Source organism: Folsomia candida, unplaced genomic scaffold, assembly GCF_002217175.1.
Source record: "Folsomia candida strain VU population unplaced genomic scaffold, ASM221717v1 Fcan01_Sc011, whole genome shotgun sequence".
In the NCBI taxonomy this organism is placed as follows: Eukaryota; Metazoa; Arthropoda; class Collembola; order Entomobryomorpha; family Isotomidae; genus Folsomia; species Folsomia candida.
The window spans coordinates 4,412,492-4,438,434 of record NW_019091203.1 but is presented as its reverse complement, the minus strand read 5'-3'; the positions used below and the strand labels follow the sequence as shown (position 1 = coordinate 4,438,434).

General features: G+C 37.1%; 4 protein-coding genes across 4 annotated transcripts; 1 reads left to right on the top strand and 3 right to left on the bottom strand.

Annotated features, from left to right (window-relative positions):
- Positions 1–3,401: 3,401 nt before the first annotated feature.
- On the bottom strand, positions 3,402–11,853 carry LOC110854897 (zinc finger protein 227). Its single transcript, XM_022103326.2, has 13 exons — positions 11,722–11,853; positions 11,377–11,438; positions 10,680–11,030; positions 10,563–10,611; positions 9,827–10,167; positions 8,955–9,326; positions 8,189–8,515; positions 7,496–7,766; positions 6,760–7,004; positions 6,572–6,655; positions 6,217–6,499; positions 4,579–5,118; positions 3,402–4,126 (listed from the first exon to the last, which is right to left on the bottom strand). The coding sequence occupies exons 3-13, from the start codon at positions 10,999–11,001 to the stop codon at positions 3,616–3,618; spliced, it is 3,345 nt and encodes a 1,114-aa protein (XP_021959018.1). The 5' UTR covers positions 11,002–11,030; positions 11,377–11,438; positions 11,722–11,853; the 3' UTR covers positions 3,402–3,615.
- Positions 11,854–12,148: 295 nt separating this feature from the next.
- LOC110855013 lies at positions 12,149–14,138 on the bottom strand. Its single transcript, XM_022103444.2, has 3 exons — positions 13,929–14,138; positions 13,277–13,603; positions 12,149–12,888 (listed from the first exon to the last, which is right to left on the bottom strand). Exons 1-3 carry the CDS (start codon positions 14,008–14,010, stop codon positions 12,593–12,595), a joined length of 705 nt encoding a protein of 234 aa, XP_021959136.1. The 5' UTR covers positions 14,011–14,138; the 3' UTR covers positions 12,149–12,592.
- A 1,536-nt stretch (positions 14,139–15,674) lies between these two features.
- Positions 15,675–18,199, bottom strand: LOC110855059. The gene is made up of 3 exons (XM_022103490.2): positions 18,103–18,199; positions 17,953–18,026; positions 15,675–17,173 (listed from the first exon to the last, which is right to left on the bottom strand). The coding sequence occupies exon 3, from the start codon at positions 17,162–17,164 to the stop codon at positions 16,634–16,636; it is 531 nt and encodes a 176-aa protein (XP_021959182.1). The 5' UTR covers positions 17,165–17,173; positions 17,953–18,026; positions 18,103–18,199; the 3' UTR covers positions 15,675–16,633.
- Positions 18,200–20,507: 2,308 nt separating this feature from the next.
- LOC110854985 lies at positions 20,508–21,817 on the top strand. Its single transcript, XM_022103412.2, has 4 exons — positions 20,508–20,782; positions 20,895–20,976; positions 21,269–21,315; positions 21,403–21,817. The coding sequence occupies exons 1-4, from the start codon at positions 20,594–20,596 to the stop codon at positions 21,676–21,678; spliced, it is 594 nt and encodes a 197-aa protein (XP_021959104.1). The 5' UTR covers positions 20,508–20,593; the 3' UTR covers positions 21,679–21,817.
- The last annotated feature ends 4,126 nt before the right edge of the window (positions 21,818–25,943 follow it).

Here is a 25,943-nt window from a genome sequence, read left to right as displayed (position 1 = left end):
CTGTCCGTCCGTCTGTGCGTCCGTCTGTGCACGATAACTCTCTTTAAACATAAGCTATCGACTTGAAATTTTGCACACTTCATCTTCGGGTCAAAAGTAAGGATGAGTTCGGAGATGGGCATGATCGGCCAAGTAGTTGGCCAGTGGGGGTTTTTTCCACCCAAATGTGTTGCCATTAACTACCAAGATGGTATCATTGGTATCAATGCCATCTTAAAAGGCCCCGCAAAGTTGCTTGATAGTAGGTTTTTTATTACCACAATATTATACAGAATCTACATAAGTATCAAGGTTGCTCATATTTGTCTAACCAGTTAAAAATGTATTTTGGATGTGTAAAAAACCATAAAAATCGGCAAATTTAATAAGGTTTCTAAAACTGAGAAGAGAATTTGATTATTTTTTCTTCCTTAGAAAAATTGAACGCCCGTTATTACAAGGGAAGGCAGAGTCCCATAAACATATATTCCCATTAGGAACGATTTAATACCAGTTTTCCAAGAGTTCATTTCGAACAGTGTACAAATAAGGATTGATTCATAAGTTGTGGCATTGTTTTTTCGTATACTCCAGCTTTAACAGAGATTCAAATTCGTGTGGATGAATTGTTGCATATGATAGCCAAACCGATGTAGTGTTAGGGTTTTAGTTCAAAAAGGTTAGCAATTAAACAAGAACATCGTCAGATAAAAATAAAAACAAGTCCAAGCAAATCGCGTGGTGCACTTGTACAAAAAAGCGGCCAAGTTGGACAAGAAAAAGACACACCACCAACTCAAAAGTGAAAATATTTCAAACCCCTCAATTTCTGGGTACACACCAATGTATGACTCAACAAAATCAGTCGAATTCAAAAAAATTATTCATCACCTAGTGTGGCAGACTACATCCAAAGTCATTAAAGCAATGCCAATAATTTTCAGGGAACGCCATTGACGTTAGAGAACCTAGCAGCCAAACGGGTAAAGATATCTTAACCAACTTTTAGCCGATTTAAAGCAGGATGATAGGAGATTACAACATTTAAAACCAAGGCCTTAAGGTACATTAAAGAGGAAAAATTAAGAGCCAAAATGGGATGCAACTAAATTTGCAAAAAACTGTAATCCAAAATACTTGCCAGTTGTGACGAAGCGTACATCGCAATAACGCCACGAAAATTTTGCACCTAGAAATTTTTTATTGCTACAAGTCGTAAGGATGTGAAATATGAATTTTGTCTATTTCCCACAGTCAAATTCGCAAAAACTGACAGATTTGGTTAGCCTGGGAAGAAAATGGAGCAATTTCAAAGCCCTCAATTATGGATTGGACCATGACCCCATGTCTTTATTTATGAAAATGTAGCAAACACCAATTAATTCCTTACATCAGTGGTCATCAGTAGACCCAGTCAGATTTTGGTCACATGAAGCCACCTGCCATTACGGTTGAGTTTTTACCGACTACCTCAACGAGAAAAAAATTTGATTTCTGGCAAAATTGGAACATGTCAACAATTTTCTCCAAACAAGTAGGATAGAAAGATTTTGAGCTTGATGCGAAAGAGAACATTCATGACGACCTAAAGGGACGAAAATCTTGCTTTGAATTCGACTCGTAATGAGCCAAACCTAAAGATTGTGGGGAGAAAGTCAAGAAAAACAAAAATCAACAGGCCTGGAAAAACCTGTTAGAAATTTCGTCTAGAGGGTCGACGGGACCGAAGTGATTTTGATCTATGTTGTGCATCGCATTTGTAACTACTACGAACAAAGTTGTTCCCCATATCAACTTCTTGTTTAGTAATGAGCGACTTTTCAAACAGTGCCACAACTTATGAATCAGACCTTATTTATGTAAATTACTTTGGGAAAGCCTCCTCTGAAAAATTTTAAGACTTTAAATTTTACGAAAATTGAATGTTTTTCTGTAATTAATTAGATGAATGATGGCTCTCCTCCTGAAAAAAGGTGGAACTCGTACACCGTGAAGCAGTACCGTCTCACGTTCAGCCTGTTCATGCCGCATCACCCTCATCACGCTACTGGTTATAATTACAATCAAAGCTACCCGAACGAGACAGAGATTCGAAACAGCGTGGAAAAGGACGTGGTAGATTGCAACAAAAAATCAGTCTTTATTTCATCCTTGGACTACCTGGTGGCAGAATATCACTTTTTATCCAAGAATTACGAGGGGAAGAAGTTTTATAAGGGAAGGGACACCTTGTTCGGAGGGATCGGTTCCGTTATCGGGATGATTTTTTCTGTTGAGGGGAAAATGTCGAAGGTTCCAAAGTATTATCAGTATCTCATCGATGCCGGAATTTATGGCAGAATTGTGCAAGAGCTGAGCGATAGGAGATTTTTTCGAAGAAAGCCAGCAGTTAAGCTTGATCGTCAAGGTGCCACAGCGTTCGGTTTGGATGGGGCGATAGTGACAATATTTATTTTGTCGGGAACGTGCGTGGTTTTAGCGGTTGGTCTATTTCTCGTAGAGGTGAGGCGAAAGGTTTATAAAGTAGTGAACATTATGCTTTTGATAGTTTCATACAATTTTTTTCTGATTAAGGCGAAATGCCGCTCGAATAAAAATTGTGTAACCACGTTGTGTAGACAAATATCACAGCTTTTTAATTAGCCACATTTCTAATTAATTAGTAATTGATTATTAGAACGAAAATATTTTGGCTAATTAATTGGTAATTAGTAGTTAAACTCAAGTTGCTAGTTAAGCAAATTAATTAACTAATTAACTAGAATATTGACCAATTAATTGGTGATTTTTAGTGATTTTCTAATTAATTAGTAATTAAATAGCTTCGGTAGTACTAGTTAAGGTTAATTAGTAATTACTAATTAGTTTAAACATGCTATTTAATTAGATAATTAATTAGATTGACTAATTAACTAGAAAGCCCTGACAAATATTGATGAAAATTGGGTAAGAGTTACTTTGAGAAGCAGCAAACTCGACGCCTGCATACTAATTTGCCAGAAAATCTGTAAAGTCACAAAATGCAAAAGAAAATTTTTGACCTAAAATACATGAAAATTGCTGAAAAATTGTATTTAAAATTCAGCTTTAAATAATCCTATTTAGCAAATTAATCCTTACATACATAGTTCTTAACATGAAACTCTCATGATGAAAAGTACGATACTCAAGAATTAAATTCAATTTGATAAATCTGTCAATTAAATAAAAAACTACCAAATTTGCTGCCTAAATACGCACATAAGGAACGTATTCATGTTCACGAGCTTACACGTGCATGTTTACTACATGCAAATTAGGACTGCCAAATCTAGATACTTCGAATTCGCAAAATGTTAGGAGAGACACGATATGGAATCAAAATGGGGTGCCGCATTAACCGAACTTCATATAAAAATACCAAGGTCATGTCACACGTGAAAATTTGTTGTTGATAATTTTATTTCGCTGTAGAAATATATAATTTAATCCACGAATCTAAACAATGCACAACAGATCACGTTAAATTTTAAGTAATCTACTTACATCATATTCACGGTTAACCGAATAAATTTCTGATGGAAAATTCCACCCTATTCATAAATTTGCACTTTCTATCATATCCTCTCTTTTCTGACTCGGCAGTTTGACCCCGCCCTACTTCCCGCCAACTTTATGCGCATTGCTCAAATGCAAGAGAAGCGATCTCTTTTGCGTAAAGGTGCTTCTACACCCGTCCTGGCAGCAGATGAAGGGCCGCTCGCCCACGTGCATTTGTCGCACGTGGGCATCAAGCAGGGACACGATTTTGAACCCTGTATCACAATGGGGACAGCGATGTGGCGACGGGGTGGTGTCGCCCGACGTGTGAATCTTTTTGATATGACGACTTAAAGTTTTCTTCACTTTGAAGGCAGACTCGCAATGCGGGCAGAGAAAGAGCCGCTCTGTGTGTGTCTTTTGCAGCGTGGTTGTAATCAGAAAATGGGTATCGCTGGACCCCTCGTGCTTCCTTTTGATGTGATCACGCGGGTATTCGGGGGAGATGTGGTTGCCACGTGTATGAACGCTCCCCACGTGCCGAACAAGGGCAGCCTTGTCGGTGAAGGATTCCTCGCACTGGTCACATTTCGCCAGTTTTCCACCCGTGTGGCGGAGGCGGATGTGTCTGAAGGAAATATTCACAATTAAATAAGTTCACACTCGTAAAAATAATGGTATCCTTTTGATAAGTAAATGCACACTACATTAATTAACTATGCTAAAAAAGCAGGCAAAAACGTTATGTTTTTCTAAAAGGAACTTTTAAAGAGTCGCTGTTAATTATCAACGGATAAACACACAATTAACTATCAGTTAAACTTATCACACAAACTACATAACTATTTAAAAAAAACTCTGCCACATACATAATCTTTGATTTTGTTTTCCCTATTTGGTTAAGCAAACTGTTAACCCAGGCAAATCAGACTAACGTTAATTAATTTGATCAAAAGTAAAAGATTACTACTTAGATTTTTTAGAGTTTGCTTAACGTATAGGATTCATACCGCATTTACTTTTCAAAAAGGAAAGATTATTTTTTAGTATCAAAAATCGTAAAAAATTCATCGTTTTCACCTCTCCAAGTTTTCTCTACCGGAAAAACATGCCTCACATTCGGTACAACTAAAGCGTTTCGCATTGTGCGACGCGACATGGCGCTGCAGTAGCTCCTTGCCTTCGAATCGGGAGTCGCAAACGTCGCAAACCATGGGTTTCTCCGCCTCGATCTTGTGCAGGTCAATGTGGCGCCGTAAATTTTCCTCGAGGACAAATCTTTTGCCGCATTTAATGCAGGGGAATTTCTTTTCGCCAGTTTCGTGGCGAATGACCATATGCATCGCGAGCTCGTGGGAGTCAGGGAATTTATGTGCGCAGAGGGCGCACTTCAAGTGGGCGTTCCGCGTTGTTTCGCAGTCAAACGTGGAGGGAGACGAAGGAGCGGTGCAGCCGTTACCGCATTCCACGTGGCGAAGGAAGGTGTCTTCTTTGACGAAGGATTTTCCGCACGTGGGGCACTTGAAGGTATGCGGCGCAATGTGCGAAATTTTTAACTGCTTTGTGTTCTTCTCGAAGCCGCAATTTTTAAGAGGGGGCGATCCCGGTGATTTTCGGGGCCTATAAAGCAAGAAAAATACCGTTAGAGGATATTCGCTAAAATTCGATAAGTCACTTATCATAAATATCAACAGTACACAATAATCTACATAATGCTATATGTAAGTTATGTTTAAAATTAAGGTATTAATATTGTAAAATTCCAAACATAATCAAAACTCTTCAGAAATGTTCGTATTGAGCTGAACCAGACCAAGTGTACTACAAAACTCTTTTCCATATTTATCTAGAGGCAGAGTGAGACTCGGATTTTGGTGGGTACACATGCTTTAAATAATTTGGTTACATTTAACACTTTTTTGTGTGGACAGAAATAATATCCACCACCACCGCTGACTGTCGTTGCGACAGTGCCGTGTGGTGGTCTGTCGCACTTCTCATTGTCTGCAAATTGTTCACCGGGATTACAAATTCAAAAAAGGTTAAGTTTTAAATTTGGGGCGAATTTGTAATTCAGATATCCCAAATTTGAATATGCCTCATTTTCTCATTAGGGACAATAGTTTGTTACGGCTCTTGCAAAAATAAGCCCCTCCCCCAGAAACTTTGACCCCAAAAAACTCATGGTTCCCACACTTTACAGTCTGACAACAAAAGCTTAGAATGTTCATCTTTCGAAGGAGAAAAATCTGGCATCAGGTTGTCAGACTGCAAAGTGTGGGAACCATGACTTTTTTGAGGATTTGTATGTAGGTAAAAAAACCGCTAATTTTCAAATTTTGAAACTCTCGGTGCATGAAAATGTTCGTATTCAAGGGGGAATTAGAATGTCAAATACAAGTTGATGTCTAATTTTTACTGTACGGGGTGTACATTGACTTTCTCATTTTTCCAAATTTTATTCCCCCATTTTTGAAGGGGGGTTAGATGAACATATTTCAAAAATTGTTATGTTATATGTATCCTTGCACCCGGAATTCAATTTTCAATTTTTCTTATCAAATTCGGTGAAATCGACGCGAAAAGGATTTGTACAGTACACTCGGCCTTGCTCTATTATATACATATTAAACATTTCAAAAATTAATTTCCCATATTTTCGAAAATATAGTCCGAACGGGAAAACGGAAACACTGAAAGTGTCTAGTGTTTAATTACCGTGCTGTGCTAATTTTCTCCGAGGGTCCCATTTTTCTTCTCTTCGAGAGGTGTGGAGTTATACAAAAGGCGGACTCGTCGTCGTCCTCAATTTCTTTCAACGGATCCCCCATTTCGAGCGCGGAGGGAGAGTAGGACCTCTCGTAGTCAAACAAGAACTCGCTCTCGTCCAGGTCATTGGGGTCATCGGCCTTATCACGTGTGTCGTCGCAAAGGCCATCAATGTCGTCGTTCTGTTCCTCTTTGACCTCGCCGTCACCCTCCATCGTGGTGGTGTGAGTGTCTGCAATGAGTATTTTTTTTAATTCCCGCATAAACAATTAAACTGATTATTCGTCACCGTCGCCCATGTTACCTGTATCGTGGCCTAGGTCACGTGCGTCGTCGTCAATATCGTCGTCCATTTCCTCTTTGATCTCGTCGTCACCCTCCATCGTGTCTGCAATGAATAATTTAATTTTTAACACTTTAAAACCGTTTAATTAACTTTCCTCGGCAATATCGCTGTTGCTCTCATTATTCACTAAATCGCGACAAAATTACCGTCCAGGTCACCGTTTGACTCTTCATCTTCCGACTTGATCTCAACGCTTGACCCTAAATTGGACATATAATCGGGGTAATCGTCATCCTCAGCCCATTCCGAAGGAGAAGAAAGGACATCTCGAATGGCGTAATCTTCTTCCTTAATTTCAATCCCGTTATCGGGAATAAGCTCAATTTTGACTCGTTTTGAACCAGATCTCGTCATTCTCCGGGATGATGATGGCGGAGCGTCATTACCACTCCTGGTAACAAAATTAATTAGAAATGGAGTACATAATTCACGCAGCTAAATAAAGGGTGTGGACTTAATTCGTCCCGATTGTATGTTTTTAATCGAAACAAATTTACGAAAATTGCAACAAAGTTAAGGGAATGACTAGCGTAAATTGCCCGAAGGCTAGTTAGGAATGTTTCCCTAACAATAAAAAAATTGACCTAATTTTTCACCGTCGTGCCTGGGAGAGTGAATTTCTAAAAAATTATGTTTAGGGCTCATTTTTGGACAGAATAGAAAACGGATCCGTAATTCTGTGGGGATTGGGTTTCTCCACAGAATTACGGATCCGTTTTCCATTCTGTCCAAAAATGAACCCTTAACATCATTCTTAAGAAATTATTTTTGTCTGTGTCCCAGGCAGCCTTAGGGTACAAACTTTCAATCAAATATTGGCCAGCCAAATCGGGACGAGCTAAATCAACGCCCTTTAGATATTATTTTGTTGTGACAATTTACAATTCGCTGTCACTTTCGACCATCTTCTTCTTCTTGGCTTGTTTCCTGGTCTCGGAATATCTTCGATGTTTCTCTGCATAGGTTTCCTTTGGCAGCGAATGGAACCTGGTTAAATGCAACCTTAACAATGATGATGCAGCAAATAAGCCCGGACAATGAGGACACGTAATCGTGAAGTCTTCTCGGGGACGGTGATTCTTCAGATGCACGGCGAGGCCCGTTTTGAGGACGAAGCCCAATCGACAGATGTCGCACTTGTGGGGTCGTCCACCTAGATTAGAAAAAAATATTTCTTCATTCAATTTTAAAATTGAGAAAAAATTATTCATTCATATTCATTCATTCAATATTCATTTTCTTAGTTATTTTAATTTAAATTCGCCTTATTACATAAATGTATAAATTTCTCAACTTACACCATGGCGTGAATAAGAAACGAATAAGATTTGGTCAAGAAAAAATTATTCACTCATTGAATAATGAATACATTTCTAAGAAATATGAGGGACACATTGGACATTTCTGTCAATTTGAACTTGTCACAAATTTTAAATGTGTGACGAATTGGACATTTATGAGGTGTCAGTCAATTTGTTAATGACATGACATGTCATGACGTCACGTCCCTCCCTATTCTGAATAAATGAATAATTGAATGAATGAATGTGAACAGGTAAATATGTATTCGCTTGCCTAGTTTTTGTGCTTCAATTTTCTTTCCCTCGCAATACTTGCGATATCTCTCCGCCTTGCTTTCCTTCGGGACGAAATGCTCTATAGTTAAGTGCAGCCTTAATTGGTTGGGCCTAGCAAATAGGACCGGACATTGGGGGCACGTGAGGGTAAACTCGGCACGTGGGAGGTGATTCCGCGAGTGTTTCATGAGATCAGTGCTGATGAGGAACCTCGCCTGACAAATGTCGCATTTGAAGGGACGTTCAGCCCGAGACTTGTGGCGACGACCAATGTGATCTTGCAAGTTGAACTGCGTCGAAAAGCGACGCGATGAGCAGGCTGGGTCTATAAAATCAAGGAATAAAATTATTAAGGTGCAATTGTATGAAGGTTTTGAATTTGGGTTTTGTGCTTCAACTTTCCCGTTTCCATGGCGATTTCGAAACCTGTTCATCTTCTATTCATCTTCATTTTTTAAAATGAAGATTCCATTACTTCTATAATTTCATCGTTTACAAAGTAAGAAAGTTTGATATTTCTCTTCCATGATAAATTAGAATAAAATAGGTAAAAAATAGTAGGTAAAAATTAAACATTTTCTCATAAAAGAAAACAAATCAAAATTCTAACTCCTAAGTTTGCAAAGCTAAAAAGTTTCAAAATTGGGAAACTTTAAACACAAAAATTCAAAGTGAAAAACCCGCATACAATGCAACCTTAATATATTTTACGTAATCCTACTACTTAAAGGGTTAAATTGCACTGCGTTTTTTAAAAATCTTACCGGGACATCGGAACGATCCAACTCCGAATTCCTCTCTCTCTTTTCGGGTAAGCGTAACACCTTCATGGTCCATTTTTCTGTGACAGATCAAGTATTTCTCTTGCCAAAATTTGCGCTCACAGCCTTCCCACTCACACGGGAAATTTGCCCCCTCCTCCCCCTCTCGCTTGTAATGCATTTCCACATGTTTCTTTAAACCTGCGCGAGTGATAAGTTTGTCGCACACGTGACACCGACGCATTGGTGCCGTCCCGAGTTGTATACACTCTTCTTTTTCCATCGCATTTTTATGGGTCCACTCATGTTGCGGGAGGTTTTGCACGATTACCATTTTGCCACACGTGGGACATGCCCGTTTCGGGATGGTTGAACCTTTTCCGAACGAGCAATTTAAGCGTATTCTCTCCGATTTTTACCGACAATCCAGCAGAAATTTAATTAAAGGGAGTTGATTTAATTTTCTCCGGTCAATATTTGACAGCTTGTACCTCTAAAAACGGTGAAAATTTCGAGGTTTTTATAAAACTAACTAGTCTTCCGCAATTTGTGTTAATGTAACTCTTTCCTTTTTAATTTTCGATTTTTGCGCTGATTTTCGAAATTTGTGTCCCAATGGTTTTTGGAAAACCCGATATAAATTAGTACAAATTCCACAGAAAAAGTTAAGGGCACGATTAATATTAATATCTGGAAGACTAATCAGCAATGTATCTCTGATTTAAAAAAATTACCTCAAAGTTTGCACCCTTTTTTGGAGGTGCAAGTTTTCAAATATTGACACAAGAAATCGAGACGAATTAAATCAACACCCTTTATCTAAATTTGTGTTCTGGCACTAGTTTTTTGGACAAAATCGGGGAGAGCTGGGCGACCTCGATCGGTAGGGTGGAATTTTCGTCGATTTATAGTCCTGAATTCTCGTTTCCTAGTCTTGGCTACGACCGGATACTTTCTTGGTCCAGTCCCTTTGCACCGATTCCCGATCGATTGATGCGCCAGGAGTTTGTCGAACCCCACAAATTCTTTGCCACACCGGTCGCACGGCAAGAGTGCGAAGCCTTTTCCGGACTGGATGACTTGCTCTTTTTCCTCGGGGGTCTTGTGATGCCATAAATGTGCGTCTATGTCGGAGACGGATTTTCCACAGATGTTGCAAAGATGGAGGGACGTAAGGTCTTCGGGGGGATGCATCGTTCTCAGGTGAAGCTGGTAACTTTAATGAGAAAGCTTAACTACATAGGAAATTTGATTAAGGTTGATTTGGGATTTTGTAGCGAGTCAAAAAATCGAGTCAAAATTTTTGACAAAACAATTAGGACTCATGTGGCCCTTATCTAAGACCTAAGATAAGTTATCTTTCCGTTGAATGCCCCTTTGGAAGAAAATATTGGCGATAAAGTTCAATTTTTTAGTAAATTTACTCACTTTTCCTCCACTGGGCGAAAAATAAGTAAACTTGATAATTAAATAGATAAGTGTCACATGAGTCCTAATTTTTTACTTAATTTTACTTGATTTTTTTTACATAACTCGTCACAAAATCCCGAAACCCCGAATCCGATTCGATCTCGGATCCGATTACACTACTGTAAAATCAAGTAAAATTACCCTTTATTACTGAGAAACTTCTTTTCGCACAAATGACATCGATAAGCGTCTGAAAATGGGACAAAAGTTAAAATTTAAAATTTGAATGCACACCTATTTAAATATTTCTCCACTTACTTAAATGCTTCGTTCTGATGTGCATCTTAATAATTTGTACTCGTCTCCAATTTTCCTTGTAGTGCGACCCAGTACTAAAACCGCACGTGACGCAGATGTAGATCCCGTTTTCTACGGAGATTTCCACGAGGGGGCCGAGGATTTCGGGGATGGCCTTTTTTCGTTTTTCTAGCATGACCGCCTTCTCCTCGGGGGTTAGGCGTCGGGGACGTTTCCTCGGTTTTGGGGGAGGAGGAGCATCAACATTGCTTATCTCGCCGGATAACTGACCAAATCCCATGACGTCGGTCGGTTGACCAAAATCAAGTGATGCCTGGTCCATACTTGGAGCGGTCCACGACTAATAAATCTCTGCACAAAGATAAAATTATTATTTAACATTGGACTCGATGACTTATCGTCAAAATCAGTACATTTTAAAATCATTTCGCCGCTCAGGGAATTTATTTTAAAATTTTGGACGATAAATTTGTTCTTTGATAGAATCGCAGTGAGTTTTTTAAGCCTGTCTCGATGAGTTCCAATTTTTCTGAAGGGTTTTTGAACGTGAAATCTCCAGGAGATTATCTCTTCCTTCAAAAACCGTCAAAAAAATACGGAGTGTATATTTTTTAATTTGCAACGACCTGCTCTACAAACTTGTCCACACTTATAAAATAAATTTGCATAAATTGCATTTAAATGTGCTGAATCTTACGTGTTATCTTTCAACTAATTGATGCTCAAGTGTAACTCCATCCACATTCCACAACTTGTCATCTATAAATTGAAGAAAAAAAACTAACTTGATTGTTTAATTATACAAATGTTCCGAATTTCGAACCAGAAAGGAAAATGTATCGAAATTATGTAACACTTGGATTTGGTAATATTTAGAAAATAGCGTGATTTATCAATCAGTGACAAATTAATAAATTCGTCCTCTCAGAAATAAATCATAATTTCTGGTTCAGAAATTATTAACTACATTAATAATTGGAATTAATCATGTGCCCTGGTCATATTACAAGAGAGAGTTGAATAATTTTCCAACTGCACTCACCTTAAAGTTATAATTGGTCAATTGTTGTCGTCACCATTAAATTAATTTATTTTGTATTTATTAAGTTCGACAAAAACTGGAAAAAAAGAATTTGAGCAAATGGACTCAAACTCGTGCCAGAAGTGAGTCGTGTGAAAGTGAGACTGAATTTCCTCCAGCTGGTTGAACAAAGAGAATGAATGCATCACATTTCAAGACTTATATGAAATTTTCGCCATTATCTCAATTTGCTGATTTTCCGCACCTCAAGATTTTATTAAACTGCGTAAAATTAAAAAGTAAGTAAATATGCATATGAGTATGTAAGTACTTACCCACCACAAAAAACTTGAAATCTCCTAATATGTTCACTTTTTTAAACCAAATAATACTTGCAATAAATTTTGCAACCAAGATTTAAATAGTACGAGCCGCATAGTCAAAGAAATAACTTTGGTGTTTTCTTTTATTAAATTTTAGATGAAAATAATCTTTTCATAAAAATAAGCTCTCGCCAGAGGGGATTTAATCCCAATTTGAGATTACACATGTTAGTATTTCCTTAGAACCAAAAGAAAAGCATATCATTGGAAATGTAACACATTTGAAATGTAAATAAAATACCTAAATATGTAAATATTTAATTCTTGTAAATTAACATACAAAATCACCTCGCTTTAAAGATGACAAACTAAAATTAAACACGTTCGCAAAAATATAACTCTTTTAAATATATAAGTAGCTTAAAATATCCTGAATCACAGAGAACGTTCATAAAATAGGTAGCGCAAAAATTGGCGATTTTGTTAACATGTTGATCTTCGATACTTTACATATTTTATTAACTTTCCCATACTAACGAAATTATATACATAATCCCCCCCCCACTTCGTTAACTCGCACACGGCCACCTGAGATGAACTTCGACCTGGTAATGGTTGTAGAGGGGTCGCCCCTTTCTCGAGCAGTTTTTCCGTGGGCAGAGATACCCCTTGACGACGTCCCCCCCATCCGCCCCCTTCGTTATGACGCACATCTCCCTATGACATTCCAGAATGTGGGTCGGGTTCCGACCGTTTTTTTCTCCGCAGTAGTCGCACGATCCTTTGGTGACGGGGGGTTTTGTTACTTGTCTTGTGGACTTGTACTTCCGTTTTGATTTCTGCGAACGAGTATCGACCGGTCTCCCTGGAGAATAAGAGTAGGAAAATTAATTTTAACCTCTTTTGTACTATGGATGTTTTTTTACAAAAAGTTCCCTTCAACTTCATAAGTACACCTGATTAAAGTTTTCAACCAGTTTCCAATTTAGGAAGTTTTTTTTAACGAAAAACACGAAAAATCCACTTTGTTACCCGAGGAAAACTCGAAAACTTGAGAGGAAAATATGGAAAAATACATTTTTTTACCATCGAGTTTTCCACAAAGAAATACTCTTTTTTAGAAATTTTGGTGTCAGGGTTAAATTTGTGCATTTCTTCATCAAGTTGATGACATCAACGGAAAACAAAATACTGCACAAATGTGTCTGAAGAGGTTAATTAATTCAAATATATTTTTTTAACAAATCTCCCACCTAGCACCACGTGACCCACTTGGCCAAAGGACGATCCTGCCTGGATTGGATCGGGGTCAAGGCTGACCGGATCCCACGTGATGACCTTGTACTCCTGGTCGTCCCCCTCGTTCTGGGGGATTTCTATCTCGACCTCGACATCCGCCTGGTCTATCATAAAACCGTCGTCCGGGGTGGTTGAACTTCCTTCCCCCCAGGGCGAATTGTCCTCGACCTGGTCGGAGTCCCCCTCATACTTATATTCAAACAGTGGCCCATTTCCATTCGATGCTGTGGGGGAGGTGGGCCCTGAGAGTTTCAACTGCTCGAAATCCTTGTATTCCGAACCTATTCAGAATTAGCATAAAGTATTTTCAAAATTTTGATTTTCCAATTTCAATATTTTCAACTTTTTTTCAAAATGAAGGATACGAAACGAATAATGAATACCCTTGAATACCCATTCACCGAGGAGTGAAGTAAAATAGTAAAAAATGTTTAACGCAAGTCCTCATTTGCATTTTAATATTTCAAACGTAGTCAATTATTCATAACCAGGCCGAGTAAATTAAATGGTAATTTGATAATTACGTGTATTGTTTCGATTTGTTATGAATTTAGTAACAAATTTAGCAATTTAACATTGCGAAAGAAAAGCTTGTAAATGTTTTACCAAATTTGTGCTGAATAAATTCCTGTAAAATGGTGAGTTGTTGATACAAGAAGTTTACGCTTTCAGCAAGCCCTGCATCCATCCTTGTAAATACTGGTTAATTGTGGAATTACACTTATGGCTTAATTAATTGTAATTAAAATTAAAGGTGTTGTGAGCAATGTGAATGTAAGTGAGCGAAACGAGAAATACAGATGTTAGGTTGGTTGTGACTGGAACCCGCTCGGGGAAAATGATACGAGATTCCTCGGGTAGGGGTGCTTCAGTATGGATGTCATCAAATGTGCTGGGTCAGAAAGGATTATTTATTGATTAAATAAATAAATTGTATGCATTTCTTAATGCATACCTTCCCCCCTAACCCGGGGGGAAGGTACAAGTGATGGAAACCAAGCCAAAAGTACACATCCATTTCGCATCGGTTTCACCGAATTAAACAAAAAAAAATTGTAAATACAAATACGGGATTAAACTTAATTGTAGCATAGCTATTTTTGAATTATCTTCAACCACCCCCCTTTCAAAAATTGAGAAAATAAATTGGGGACAATGAGAAAGCTAATGTACACGCGGTACAACAATAATTAGACCTCAACTTGTATTTGACATTTGAATTCCCCCATGAATACAGACATTTTGGTGCATCAAAAGTTTCAAAATTCGAAAATTGGCGGTTTTTTTACCTACGTGGAAATCACTAAAAAACTCGGTGTTGCAAAACTTTCTCTTCTGACAACCTAATGCCAGATTTTTCTACTTCAAAAAACCAACATTTTAAGCTTTTGTTGTCTGAAGAGAAAGTTTTGCAACATGGAGATTTTTGCTATCAAAGTTTCTGTGGGAGTGACTTATAAGGCAAGAGCCGTAGCAAGCCACTAATGAGATATATAAATGGAAGTACCGAAGTTATGAAAATTGGCAATATCTAAAACTAAATTGCCAACTCACCCTAAATTTAAAATTGTACATAGTGTAACGCTCCCTATTCGAGGGTTAGTAGTTACATTACATCCACTCTAAAGTGGACACTAAGATTATCTCGAGGCTTATCAAATTTTCAGTGAAGTAAAATTCGTTCGTCCAAATTTTTCCAACTTAAAATCTTCAGCTTGTCTTGAGTTTATAACAATGATATATTTACAGTTGAAATTAGAGCTACGGGGCTTATCAATTTGATTATCTATTTTCAAGATATGCAAATTTCGTTCATCAAAATCGCACTAAACTTGAAAATTTATGCTTATCTTAATTTGTAATGACGATTTCTAATTCAAAATTAATGTTACAGGGGTTATGGTCATTCTTATCTATTTTTCAGATAACCGAATATTTTACTCAATTCGCCCCAAATTAAAAGCTTCTGCAAAAATTAAAGGGTTATCATGATTTTGATAAGCCATGATTTAATTAATCCTGAATGGTTAATTAATTGAGAATTGGTGAGATCCAAAGTTTACATAGTGAGAGAGAGATAAAGTGTAGAGGATACGCCCCTGACGTCAACGGTGGTGGATAACCACCAGAATCGGAGTTTTTCTCTCTTTCTCGCTGAATATGGAAACAGGAGTTGTGGTACTTTTGGCTTGGTTTCCATCAAGTGTTTCTTAGGGCATTTGTGTCACATGTGAAAAGAAGCTGCAACATATGAGAAGGGGGAAGGGAGGGTCTCAAAAGTAATGACACAATTTATGGCCATCCCCCAACCCTTGTTAAAATAAAATGGTAAAAATGATGTACAAAAAATTCGTTTTACCAAATAGGGACAAAAACTGAAATTTATTTTCTTACTGCACTCTAAATAAAGTTGTGTAAAATTTACCCCAAGTTGAGTAACTGGAGAAAATTGTATAGAATTTTATTTAGAGTGTAACCAGACACATGTACATACAAATCATTAACATGGAATAGTCACTTTATGTATAAATTATAAATGTCATAATCATAATTCCGTCCGGTAATTTCAGTTACATAAATTAACTCATTAGTTTTGGCAATTTAATTAACAGTTACATACATGACTTGACTTGACTTGACATAACAATTTAATAAAGGATTATTTAAGTTTTTATGACTATGTATGACTTGACATAACAATTATTCTTTTCCGTTTCCTAAATTTGAAGTAAGTGGATATTGTGTTTTTCGACAAAATATATACGTAAGACTTTTACTTTTTTTTCGAAATTCCAAAATTCTTACTTCATTCGTGTAAAGGCGTCGGTTCACATAATCAATGAGTTCAGACGGTCGGCCGCATATCCAGCAGAATTGAATCGAGTCCTTTTTTGATTAAATTCTGATGTAAATGCTGTCGATTATCGAAGTATTGAGTTATCATGGGATTATCAACTTTGATACTTTATCTATCCGAGTTGCTTGTGGCTGGTTTGAATGTTTTTCTTTCGTTTGCTTGTTTGCATCATTGTTACATTTTTTTTGTTCGCTTGCTTGCTTGCTTGTTTATTTGTTCAATTGTTCATAACTTGCTTGCGTACTTGCTTGTTTATTTGTTTAATTGTTTAACTGTTTATAACTTGCTTGTGTGCTTGCTTGTGTATTTGTTCAATTGTTTATAACTTGCTCGCTTGCTTGCTTACTTGTGGTTTTATGGTTTTATGATTTTTCAATTTTTTTGGGTTTTTTGTATTTTTTCTGTTTGCTACCTGAAACGTTGTAATTTCAATTTCGTCCCAACTTTTCTTGGTTTAACCGCTCAACACGTTTTCCAGGATGTTCTGGAATCGTTTCTCGTAATCCGAAAGTCGTACTGCTTGCTCTTTAATGATGTTACGCAATCTCAAAATTTCTTCATCTTTGGCTTGTTCTCGCTCCTTCGCCAAGACGCGGTTTTTCCGAGCAGTAATCGCATTTCGGATGGGTTTTGTGGTTGGTGGTAATTCATACGCTTTTACTCGGGGTGGATTAACTGGCCTGGGCTTATCTAGTTTGGGTGGACGTCCCCTCCTTTTCGGTGGTGGTAGCGATGAGGCTTGATCAACTGGTGATGACTCGCATGATGATGATAAGGAGTTATCTTCCAAAGAGGGACGTTGTTGTTCTAATTCCACTGGGATGATGTCATCTATTCCAGCAATGGTAACTTCCCCCTCAAAAGGAGACAACCCAGATCCTGTTCCCACGACGTGGTCTTCTATCGGAATGGTTAATTGAATGGTTCCAAAGTCTAGCAGAAATCGTTGGAAATCGGAACCACCCACGTTGTCCAAATCCTCCATTTCTCAATCCTAATAGATAGATTTTAAAAATTTGTAAGAACGTTTAAATTCTTAGTACGTAGTTCTCTCATTAATTTTACTCAGCAATTTTTTTTAACGCAAAAAAGCATACATACACGACCCGGATGGGGGAATCGAATTCATCAAAAAAAAAGGCTATTTTTAAATATTTATGTAAGTATTTTAGTTTTAAATATTTATACAGGTGGATGCGCCGGTTGGAAGATTTAAAAAAACTGGTTTTCTATTGTTACAATTTTTAAATCTTTTATAAGACTGGTTTTTGATTGTTACAGTTTTTCAAAATTTTATATAATCGATTTTCGATTAATCAGATTTTTTGAAAATTTAAGTAAACCGATTGTCGAATCAGTGCAAAACCGGTTTCACAAAAAAAAAATTGCAAATATAGAATGGGTGTAAGTTAAAACTTGAAACAAAATTATAAATAAATAAATACAAACTGGCGAATATGGTATTTCAGAACAATGATCTAATTTTTATCTAAATGCACAATAATAAAATAATTAAATATAAGGTCAGAAATTATTATTTTTTGTCAAAAATCTAAAACCGGTTTTCAAGTGTTTTTAGAACAAATTTAAAACGGTATTGTTCCTAAACCATTTTTTAATTTTTTTTAGAAATATGAAACAGGTTTTCAGTTATATCGAAAACCGGTTCTCAACGGGCTTTAATTAAAATCGATTTCGGATGCGTCGCTACATGGGGATTTTTGCTTTACACATTTACATACATACTTCATAAATATATCGTGCATAATTTACCAAATTGTTTATTCGTGCCGGTTTTTAGTTACACAGTTCCGGGGGGAGACGTTAAACTTTACAATCTTTCAAACCTAAATATACAAAATATTTAGGAGTGCATAATTCGATTCGAATTTATTTCATTATTTTTCATAATTAGTTACATACCGATCGTCTAACCGTTCTTGACTTGAACCCCCCGTTTACAATTTACTTCAGGAACGAAGCGAAGTGTTGTTACTCCATTAAAAGGTGGCAAAGGACTGAAGAGTCGAGGACATGATTTTGCACAAGTAGAATCACAACGTTCCAATGTGGGCAAGGTTGCCAATAATTTTCGCAAAAATTGCATCCAACCATAACGTTTCAGTATGTATACATTTATGCAAATGGATCGGTAGTTAGATCCAGAAGTTAAGCTGGGATGGATACCCCATGGTCAAATTAGTTCGGCAAGGAGGCTGACACCAGAAACGTTCATCTCTTAAATTGCATCGGGGCTGGACCGGGTGCGCGTGGATGTATGCAATTTTGCATACTTATCTGAGGATCGGTCCCGTCATTAAGGATGTTATATTGTTTTCCAAAAATTGGACCCTTGGCATCCTAGTTGAAATTGTTGATTAAGAATACTATTTAAGCGAATGAATGAGACCTTATACATAGGACTAATATAATTCTGTTATTACTGAACGGTCCCTTCTTTCATACTGTTCATTCGTATCAAATCGTAATTAGGATTTGTGTGGACTGGACGCCTGTTGCATATTTTTCCAGGGTTTTTGTGCAACATGTACATATTTGTATGTACATTTGTATGCATTCTGTATGCATGTATTTATCGTGCTTTTTGCTTGTAATTATGACCACTTGTTTCTTTACATATACATATTCTTTGCCAACGGAGTGAAAGAGTTTTTACATTTGCATACATATACGGTTTAAGAAACTTATAAATTTATAAATAAATAAACTTAAATTAAGTGACAAAGCAATGACAAACTTATGCAAACGTTGAGCATCACAAGTTTATGTATTATGTAATACATGTACATGGAAACTACATGATAATCCTGCACAAATACAAATAGAGCACAAATACATACATAAACAAATATCCGTGCTATTAAAAATAACGTTACCTTTATGAGAGTTTAAGACACTTTTAAAATTAATTCTACATTATAAAAACTATAATCTAGAGTAGCATTAACTGGATAAAGAGTAAAATTTACTCTGGATTCAGTAGAGTTTACATAATATAAAGCGGATTTACTTTTCGAAAGAGTAACATTATTTTTAAGTGATATTTATCCGAAATCTACTAGCTTGACCTTGTAGAGTAAGTGTGCATGTAATACGTGCTACAAGTGCTAAGTGCAAAGTTGTAAATCTATAGGGGTTACTAACCAGAAAAATAAATTCATTGAACTCATTAATTCTATCTTTATTCTAAATTTATACATTGTGTTAACTTTCCAAGTCCAATTTGGGGCGGCCACTCCTTCTCCTTATTTTATGAGCACATTCTAAATGCTTGATTAAATTAGAGTCTTAATTACATTTGCGATGTGTACTTAAATACTTGCACAATAGTGCAAATAGAATTAATTGATTGATTTATTATCTATTATTATTACAATTTTGCACCCGCTAACACGGATTACATTCCTGAATAAGATGAATCAATCATTGCAGGCACTCACCACCTCTTCTAGAATGGGGTGCAAATCATATCGAAAACATGCCATGCGACCATGCATCCACTTAATGGTCACAAGTTTGTGTATGCAAAGCAAGTCCCGTTTAATTTATTATGCCGTGGTTAAAGTGGAACTATTTCTGCATTGTTTGACGGTGCACTCTTAAAAATGGTTATACGATTTTGAAAAGTACATAGATGCACTTTGAATTATAAGTTATGTATATAAACTGCACCAAATCCAGAGTAAACTTTGCTTCTTATTAAGTTAACTTGACTATGGATTTAGCATAGTTTATTTTGTGCAGAATCAGTGGCCGCGGAAGGGTAGGGAAGAAGAGCAATGTCCCCACAGTTATTCCATATGCACATCATCTCCGCATGTTATATGACCCCCTTCCCCCCACACCAGTACCATGCAATGTTAATGTCCCCAGTGAGTAGCTGCGGGATGGGTACTTTCCCCAGGGCCGGGCCCCGAAGGGGTAGGGCCATTCGGGCTTACTTGAAAAGTTTCATAAAAAAATTATAATTTCTTTTAATACCTTGGCCACATCTATTTTTCGTTAGGTTATCTTAGGTTAGGTTAGTTTTGTTAGGCATCTGTTAGGTTACAAGTTCCACGAACAACTAACAATGCACATGTCAGACGTGTTTCTCACGGATCCTCTTCAAACAGCACTAAATTACGCGGACATCTGGGCCAGATGTCCGCGGCAACTGTACAAATTGACAGTGCATTTACTTTTCCAACGGTTAACATTACTTTTAAGAGTGCATCTATCGACTCGTTATCATCACAGCGTAATCTCCACCCTTGAGAATTTAAGAGACAAGCAGTTCGGGTGAATATTCCTGCTCAATATAAATAAAGTCCGGCACAGAGTTGGAATTAGTTGGGTTTGCAGTTTCGAGTGATTATTAATACGTTCGAAAAGTACAATTTCTTTGGATAGAATGACACCTCTTAAAGTTGTAGGGGCAGTCTGCCTCATTCTTGGGGTCATGGGTGTTGGCCAAGTTAGCAGTCATGGTCGAGTACTAAACCCACCGACGAGAGGGTCCCTTTGGAGAGAACCTGAGTACGCGTGGGCCAATCCGGGACATCAAGCTGACGACCAAGAGCTTCTTTGTGGTGGACGAGACGTACGTAAAATGTGCATATTTTGAATAACTTGTTTTCAAAGTAGAAATTTGACTGAAAATTTAAAAAAAAAACTAATTGGATTATTTATGCAATTAAAATTATTAATTGTAGGTGACTGATCCGTACGTTGGGGCGTGTGGTCTTTGTGGTGACAGTCTTCTAGATCCTAGACCAAGAAAGCATGAAATCGGAGGTAAGGTCAATCAATGGTAGCCAAATTTCTCGATAGTAAAAATTTCAGAAAAATTATTAAATAAGCATTGCTGGAAATTTTGAAGGAAGGTTAAGAAAAATAAAAAGTTTATACCTACATTTGTAAAAATTCGGTTTTAAAAATTTTCAAAATTAATAACCTGGTGATAAAACCCTTCGTAAAGTGGAAAATTGACTTTAAAGCTTGATTATAATTGTTGTGGTATCACCTCTATTTCAAAATTCGGTGGTTAGTAGTATCGTTATATAACTCCAAATCTTAAAATTTATAGGCGAGTTTGATAGAGGACTCATCGTACGAAATTACACTGTCGGACAGGTAAGATTATCAAAGTCGAGAAATCTCCCATTACCCCGACTACCCGGGGGCGACTTAAGACTAATTATATTTTTATCTCTCAAACAGACAATCCCAATTGAAATCGTCATCGCTGTGGATCATCGAGGCTGGCATGAATTCCGACTTTGCCCCTACAGTGAGACTGGTGTTGAATCTGAGGAATGCTTCAATCGACACTTGCTCCGTTTTGGTCATGGGTCAACCCGAGAACTTCTTAACGGTCAAACAAGCGTTGTCCTCCCCGCGGGCGTCACTTGCAGTCGATGTGTCCTTCAATGGTCTTGGTTCGGAGAAGGATCCAACCAATACTACAGGAATTGCATGGATATTTCTATCCGATAAGGAACCCAGATGTTACACCATTCAAATCTGGATAATTATTAATAATGCATATTGTAAACCTATAAAATTTCTAAATTCGAGAAGTTCATACGTCAAAGTACCAAAAATGAATACAAAGAAGATCATTGTTTTAACCGCATATTTTTAATAATTCTAGAAAATTTGATTAATTCCAAATCGGCATAAAAATTATCACTCACATTAAAATTGATATTATTCAACTTTTTAGATGTTATCAATAATCTGGCTACTGTATTATCCGACTGCATATATTTACAGATTTTGACACGTAGTTGTCTCGTTTATTGAGATGAAATTGAAACCCTTATATAACATGGTCCTGTCTATCCGTCCGTCCGTTTATTCATTCGCCTGTCTGCTCGCGCTCTAATTTATGAACAGTTACATTAAAGACCTGAAACCTGGATCATGGCATCCTTCAGGCCCTTTATGTCTGAAAAATACTGAAAATGGCATATTTTCACTACTTTAAACCTTCCCTAAAAATCCAATTTTGCTTCGATTTACAAATTTTTTTTAAACATTTAAACATTAAACATTTTTAGATATGTCCCTGACCAGGAAAATTTCAAAATTCTTGACAAATTTATTTACAAATTAGTCCAGCAATTTTGTTCGTACTTGATTAATTTGTAACATTTAAATAATTTACTACAAATATATTTTTTCCAAGTTTCAGGGTGTAACGCATATTTATACAAAAATTTGACTTCATGTAGCAAAAGAGTAAACTAAATTTCAGAAGAGTAAAATTGTGCATAAATTTTACAATTTAACCAGCAAAATTCCAGAACAAAGACGAAACCACATATCGCCAAACAAACCCCACCCACATAAAATCCCGTTACAACTTTCGAATTAAAGTCCAATTTTGATATTGCATCTAATCTTGGATGCGTCCAATTTGCATAATGTCCCAAAAGTTTGACTGGCTTCCATAGTTTGTACAAAGTTTCCCAATGTGCAAAAATTCCCGATGTTACCATCATTTTGAGTCGTTGCTCCACGTAACTCTGTCGTACTGGTGGTATCGGCCAACCTCGTGTCGCTGAAAAATACGTGTCTTCCTCATCTTAGATTTCTTATATTTTCCGTGTTATCATTTAAAAATTTCGTATTCGCCATAGTATTCTCTTTTGTATCCATCAAGGCAACTTTACCACAAGTCGATAATCTTTTAACAATTATATTGTCTCGCTCCGCATATGAAACTGGCTGGGTCGGACACTCACTTAATGTACTTTTATTGTAGGGTGGCCGATCAAATTTGAATTCGTAAATCGAAAACGTCCCATTACCATAATACCTCCCCTCAGTACCAGACCTGATCATTTTAACCAGACGCTGCGCCATTTTCTGGAAAACTGCGTTTCATTTAGATCCTCTATATTCTTCTGCAAGTGGTTGGGACCGCACTAGAATTTCATTGAAGAAAAACTGGTACCGAAAATAATCACTTTGAAGGGTAAATCCTATAAATTGGTAGAGGTGGGATTCGTATTGGTCTAGAAGGTTGAATAGCAGTAGAATTTTAATGTCCTCTATGTCCATAACACTTTTCCAGGGTGACTCGTACCTTGTGGGGATCATCATCTCCATTGTGAAGCATTTTTTGTACCAATTTGTTAATATTATTCCGACTAAAATGGTCCAGATTGTCATCATAGCGCGTAATGCGACGAGATATCTTTTCCAAGAAGGACATTTAAGATAATATTTGCTTCTCTTAAAAAATTGGGATAACCTTGAACTCAAATATGTTGAAATTCCGAACCTGAAATAACTTAAATTTAAAATAAAAAATTAACTAGACCATCGGCAGTATTTTTTAGTGTAAGAATTGGTAATGCGCATACTATTTATCCCCCAGTTTGTCCGTGTGACAAACATCTAGGACATAAGGTCAGTGCATGACATTTGTATTGTCACCCCATTGTAAATATATGTACACTGTTAGCAATCTGGTACTAACCATGGAACCTTTTTCAAGTTACACAGGGATTGTCTAACGAGATATAAAAAAATCAAATCAAAAATAAGGAATAACGTGGCGCTTATCATTCCGTTGAATGGCCCCTTTGAAGATATGGATTTTAAGATAAGATTTTAAGATAAGATATTTTCTGTATCAGAAAATCAGACCTGTTTATTAGAACACCAAAAACTTTAAATACTTGTCGACGATGAACTTTTTTTGTTCAATTAAGATGATGTCCATCAACATCATTTACCATCCGAGTGTAATACCAAGGTTCATAATTCTCTGTTGTCTGTGTATGGGATATAGCACTCCACGTCTCTTGAAAAACTGACCAACAAGATAACTGAATAAAGTTTTTTTAGATTTCGCAATATTTTGCATTGAGAAATTAAGCATGTATTTATTAAACTAGGGAATTTTGTAGATACATATGTGAACGCACTTACAAGAGGAATATAAAGCTAGCCCACTAGAAAATTCACAAATGATTTCCACCATTTGCACATTCAGCAGAGATTATGCACATCTGCGTACTTAAAGTTTAAAATACATAATTTACCACACAGTTTACTCCGTCCACTGAAAATTCTACAAACCTGCTCAACTCCATGTGCAAAGGCACAAATCAAAATACAAATTCCGTATAGATAAAACACAACCACAAAATTTCCTCCCATCATCAACCCATTATCGGATTCCCAGGTTTTAATGCCGACTCGGTTCAGCATATTAAACTCCTGCATTCTCAACGATCTTACATATTTTCGCCAATAATTCGTCATCCCGGCTTGAAACAAGGATTTGAATCTCTCCTCTAGTTTTGTATCCAACCCGAAATATACCATCCATCCGAGTTCTTCCTGAAATAATTCATCCTTACTTTTCACTATGTGTGACTTTGGTCGCAAGAATTTCAGCTGGGCTTCATACTCATCAATTTCATTGCCATAAACCACAATAGCTGATTTGTTACAGGACAAAACTCCATCTAATAGTGTTATCTTGTGCTTTCTTCTTATCAAAAATATTTTTAATAATAAATGTTTTATCATGGCCAAAATTTTCTTGTGGCAATAACTAATCTCGGACTCTTTCAGGTGAGTTGTATACAAATAGAAGGAGTGATGCAGCCTGGAATCTGCACCGGAGTCCTCCTCAAAAAATATATCACGCTTGTGGTCATAGTATTCGATCACTGGGACATACACTGTATAATTGTAATTCAATAAATCCTGAAACGTTGATATCAGTCTTCCTGCCAATGGTGCAATTAAGTCTGTCACGTTATTTCCCTTGTACCCATTACTTAGAACAATGCCCATTAAAAGCCATGGTGTCAAGGTGCAAATAGCTGAAAATAGCTTGCCGCTAGATGGCGGCATGGAAACTCCTTGTTCCAGCAGAAAAGCATAAGGAAGAAGTATCCCTTCAATGTAGCCAAAGTTAAAAATTAACTTTAAAACTATGGCAGAAATGAAGGCAAAACTCAATAAAACAAGCCACGCTTCCATGCGGTATGCAGAAACCAGGTTAACGAATTTGGGCCCGCTCGATTCCCTTTGAAGTAATCCGTCGCACGTTAAAAATCTATATGAACTCCGCCACATGTGCATGTCAGGCGCCTGAGATGGTTGGTTTATAACAATTATAATTTTCTGTGGCTCAGCACCAAATATTCTGGTGAAATGGGCTGAAACCTGAAAAATGTAGGTATTATTGGGGTAAATGGCGGAAAATGTTAAGATATCGACGCTAGGGTATGGCGACATTATCTGCGATTGCTTATTTTCGGCAGGTTCATCAGAAATTACAAACTTCTTATCGGGATGAATAGTGCTGGCGTATTTTTGAAAGGATTCCGTAACAGATTTTTGTCTACGTGAGGGAATGTACGGATGGAAGGTGAACTTCTTAGGGTGACACGTCCGACAAGAGATGAACCACTTAGGTAGTCGGGTTGATTTAGAGATATAAACGATTCCTGTGTGTGATTGTCCTAAACAAATAATTAAGTAAGTTATCAGCCCTTAATACACTCTTGGAAAACTAGGTTGAAATCATCACCTGTCGGATTAGGTATTTACTTACATACCAGTACTGGTACTGCCGGAAATTACCGTTATCACTCAGGGACAAAGTGCCACCAATCCGGTAAGAATTTATTACCAAACCAGATTTTTGCAGTGTACGGTATTGTCTTATCGTACATATACGTACCTTCAAAGTCTAGCGCTGATTCGATTCCTCTCGCCCACCTCGGCCA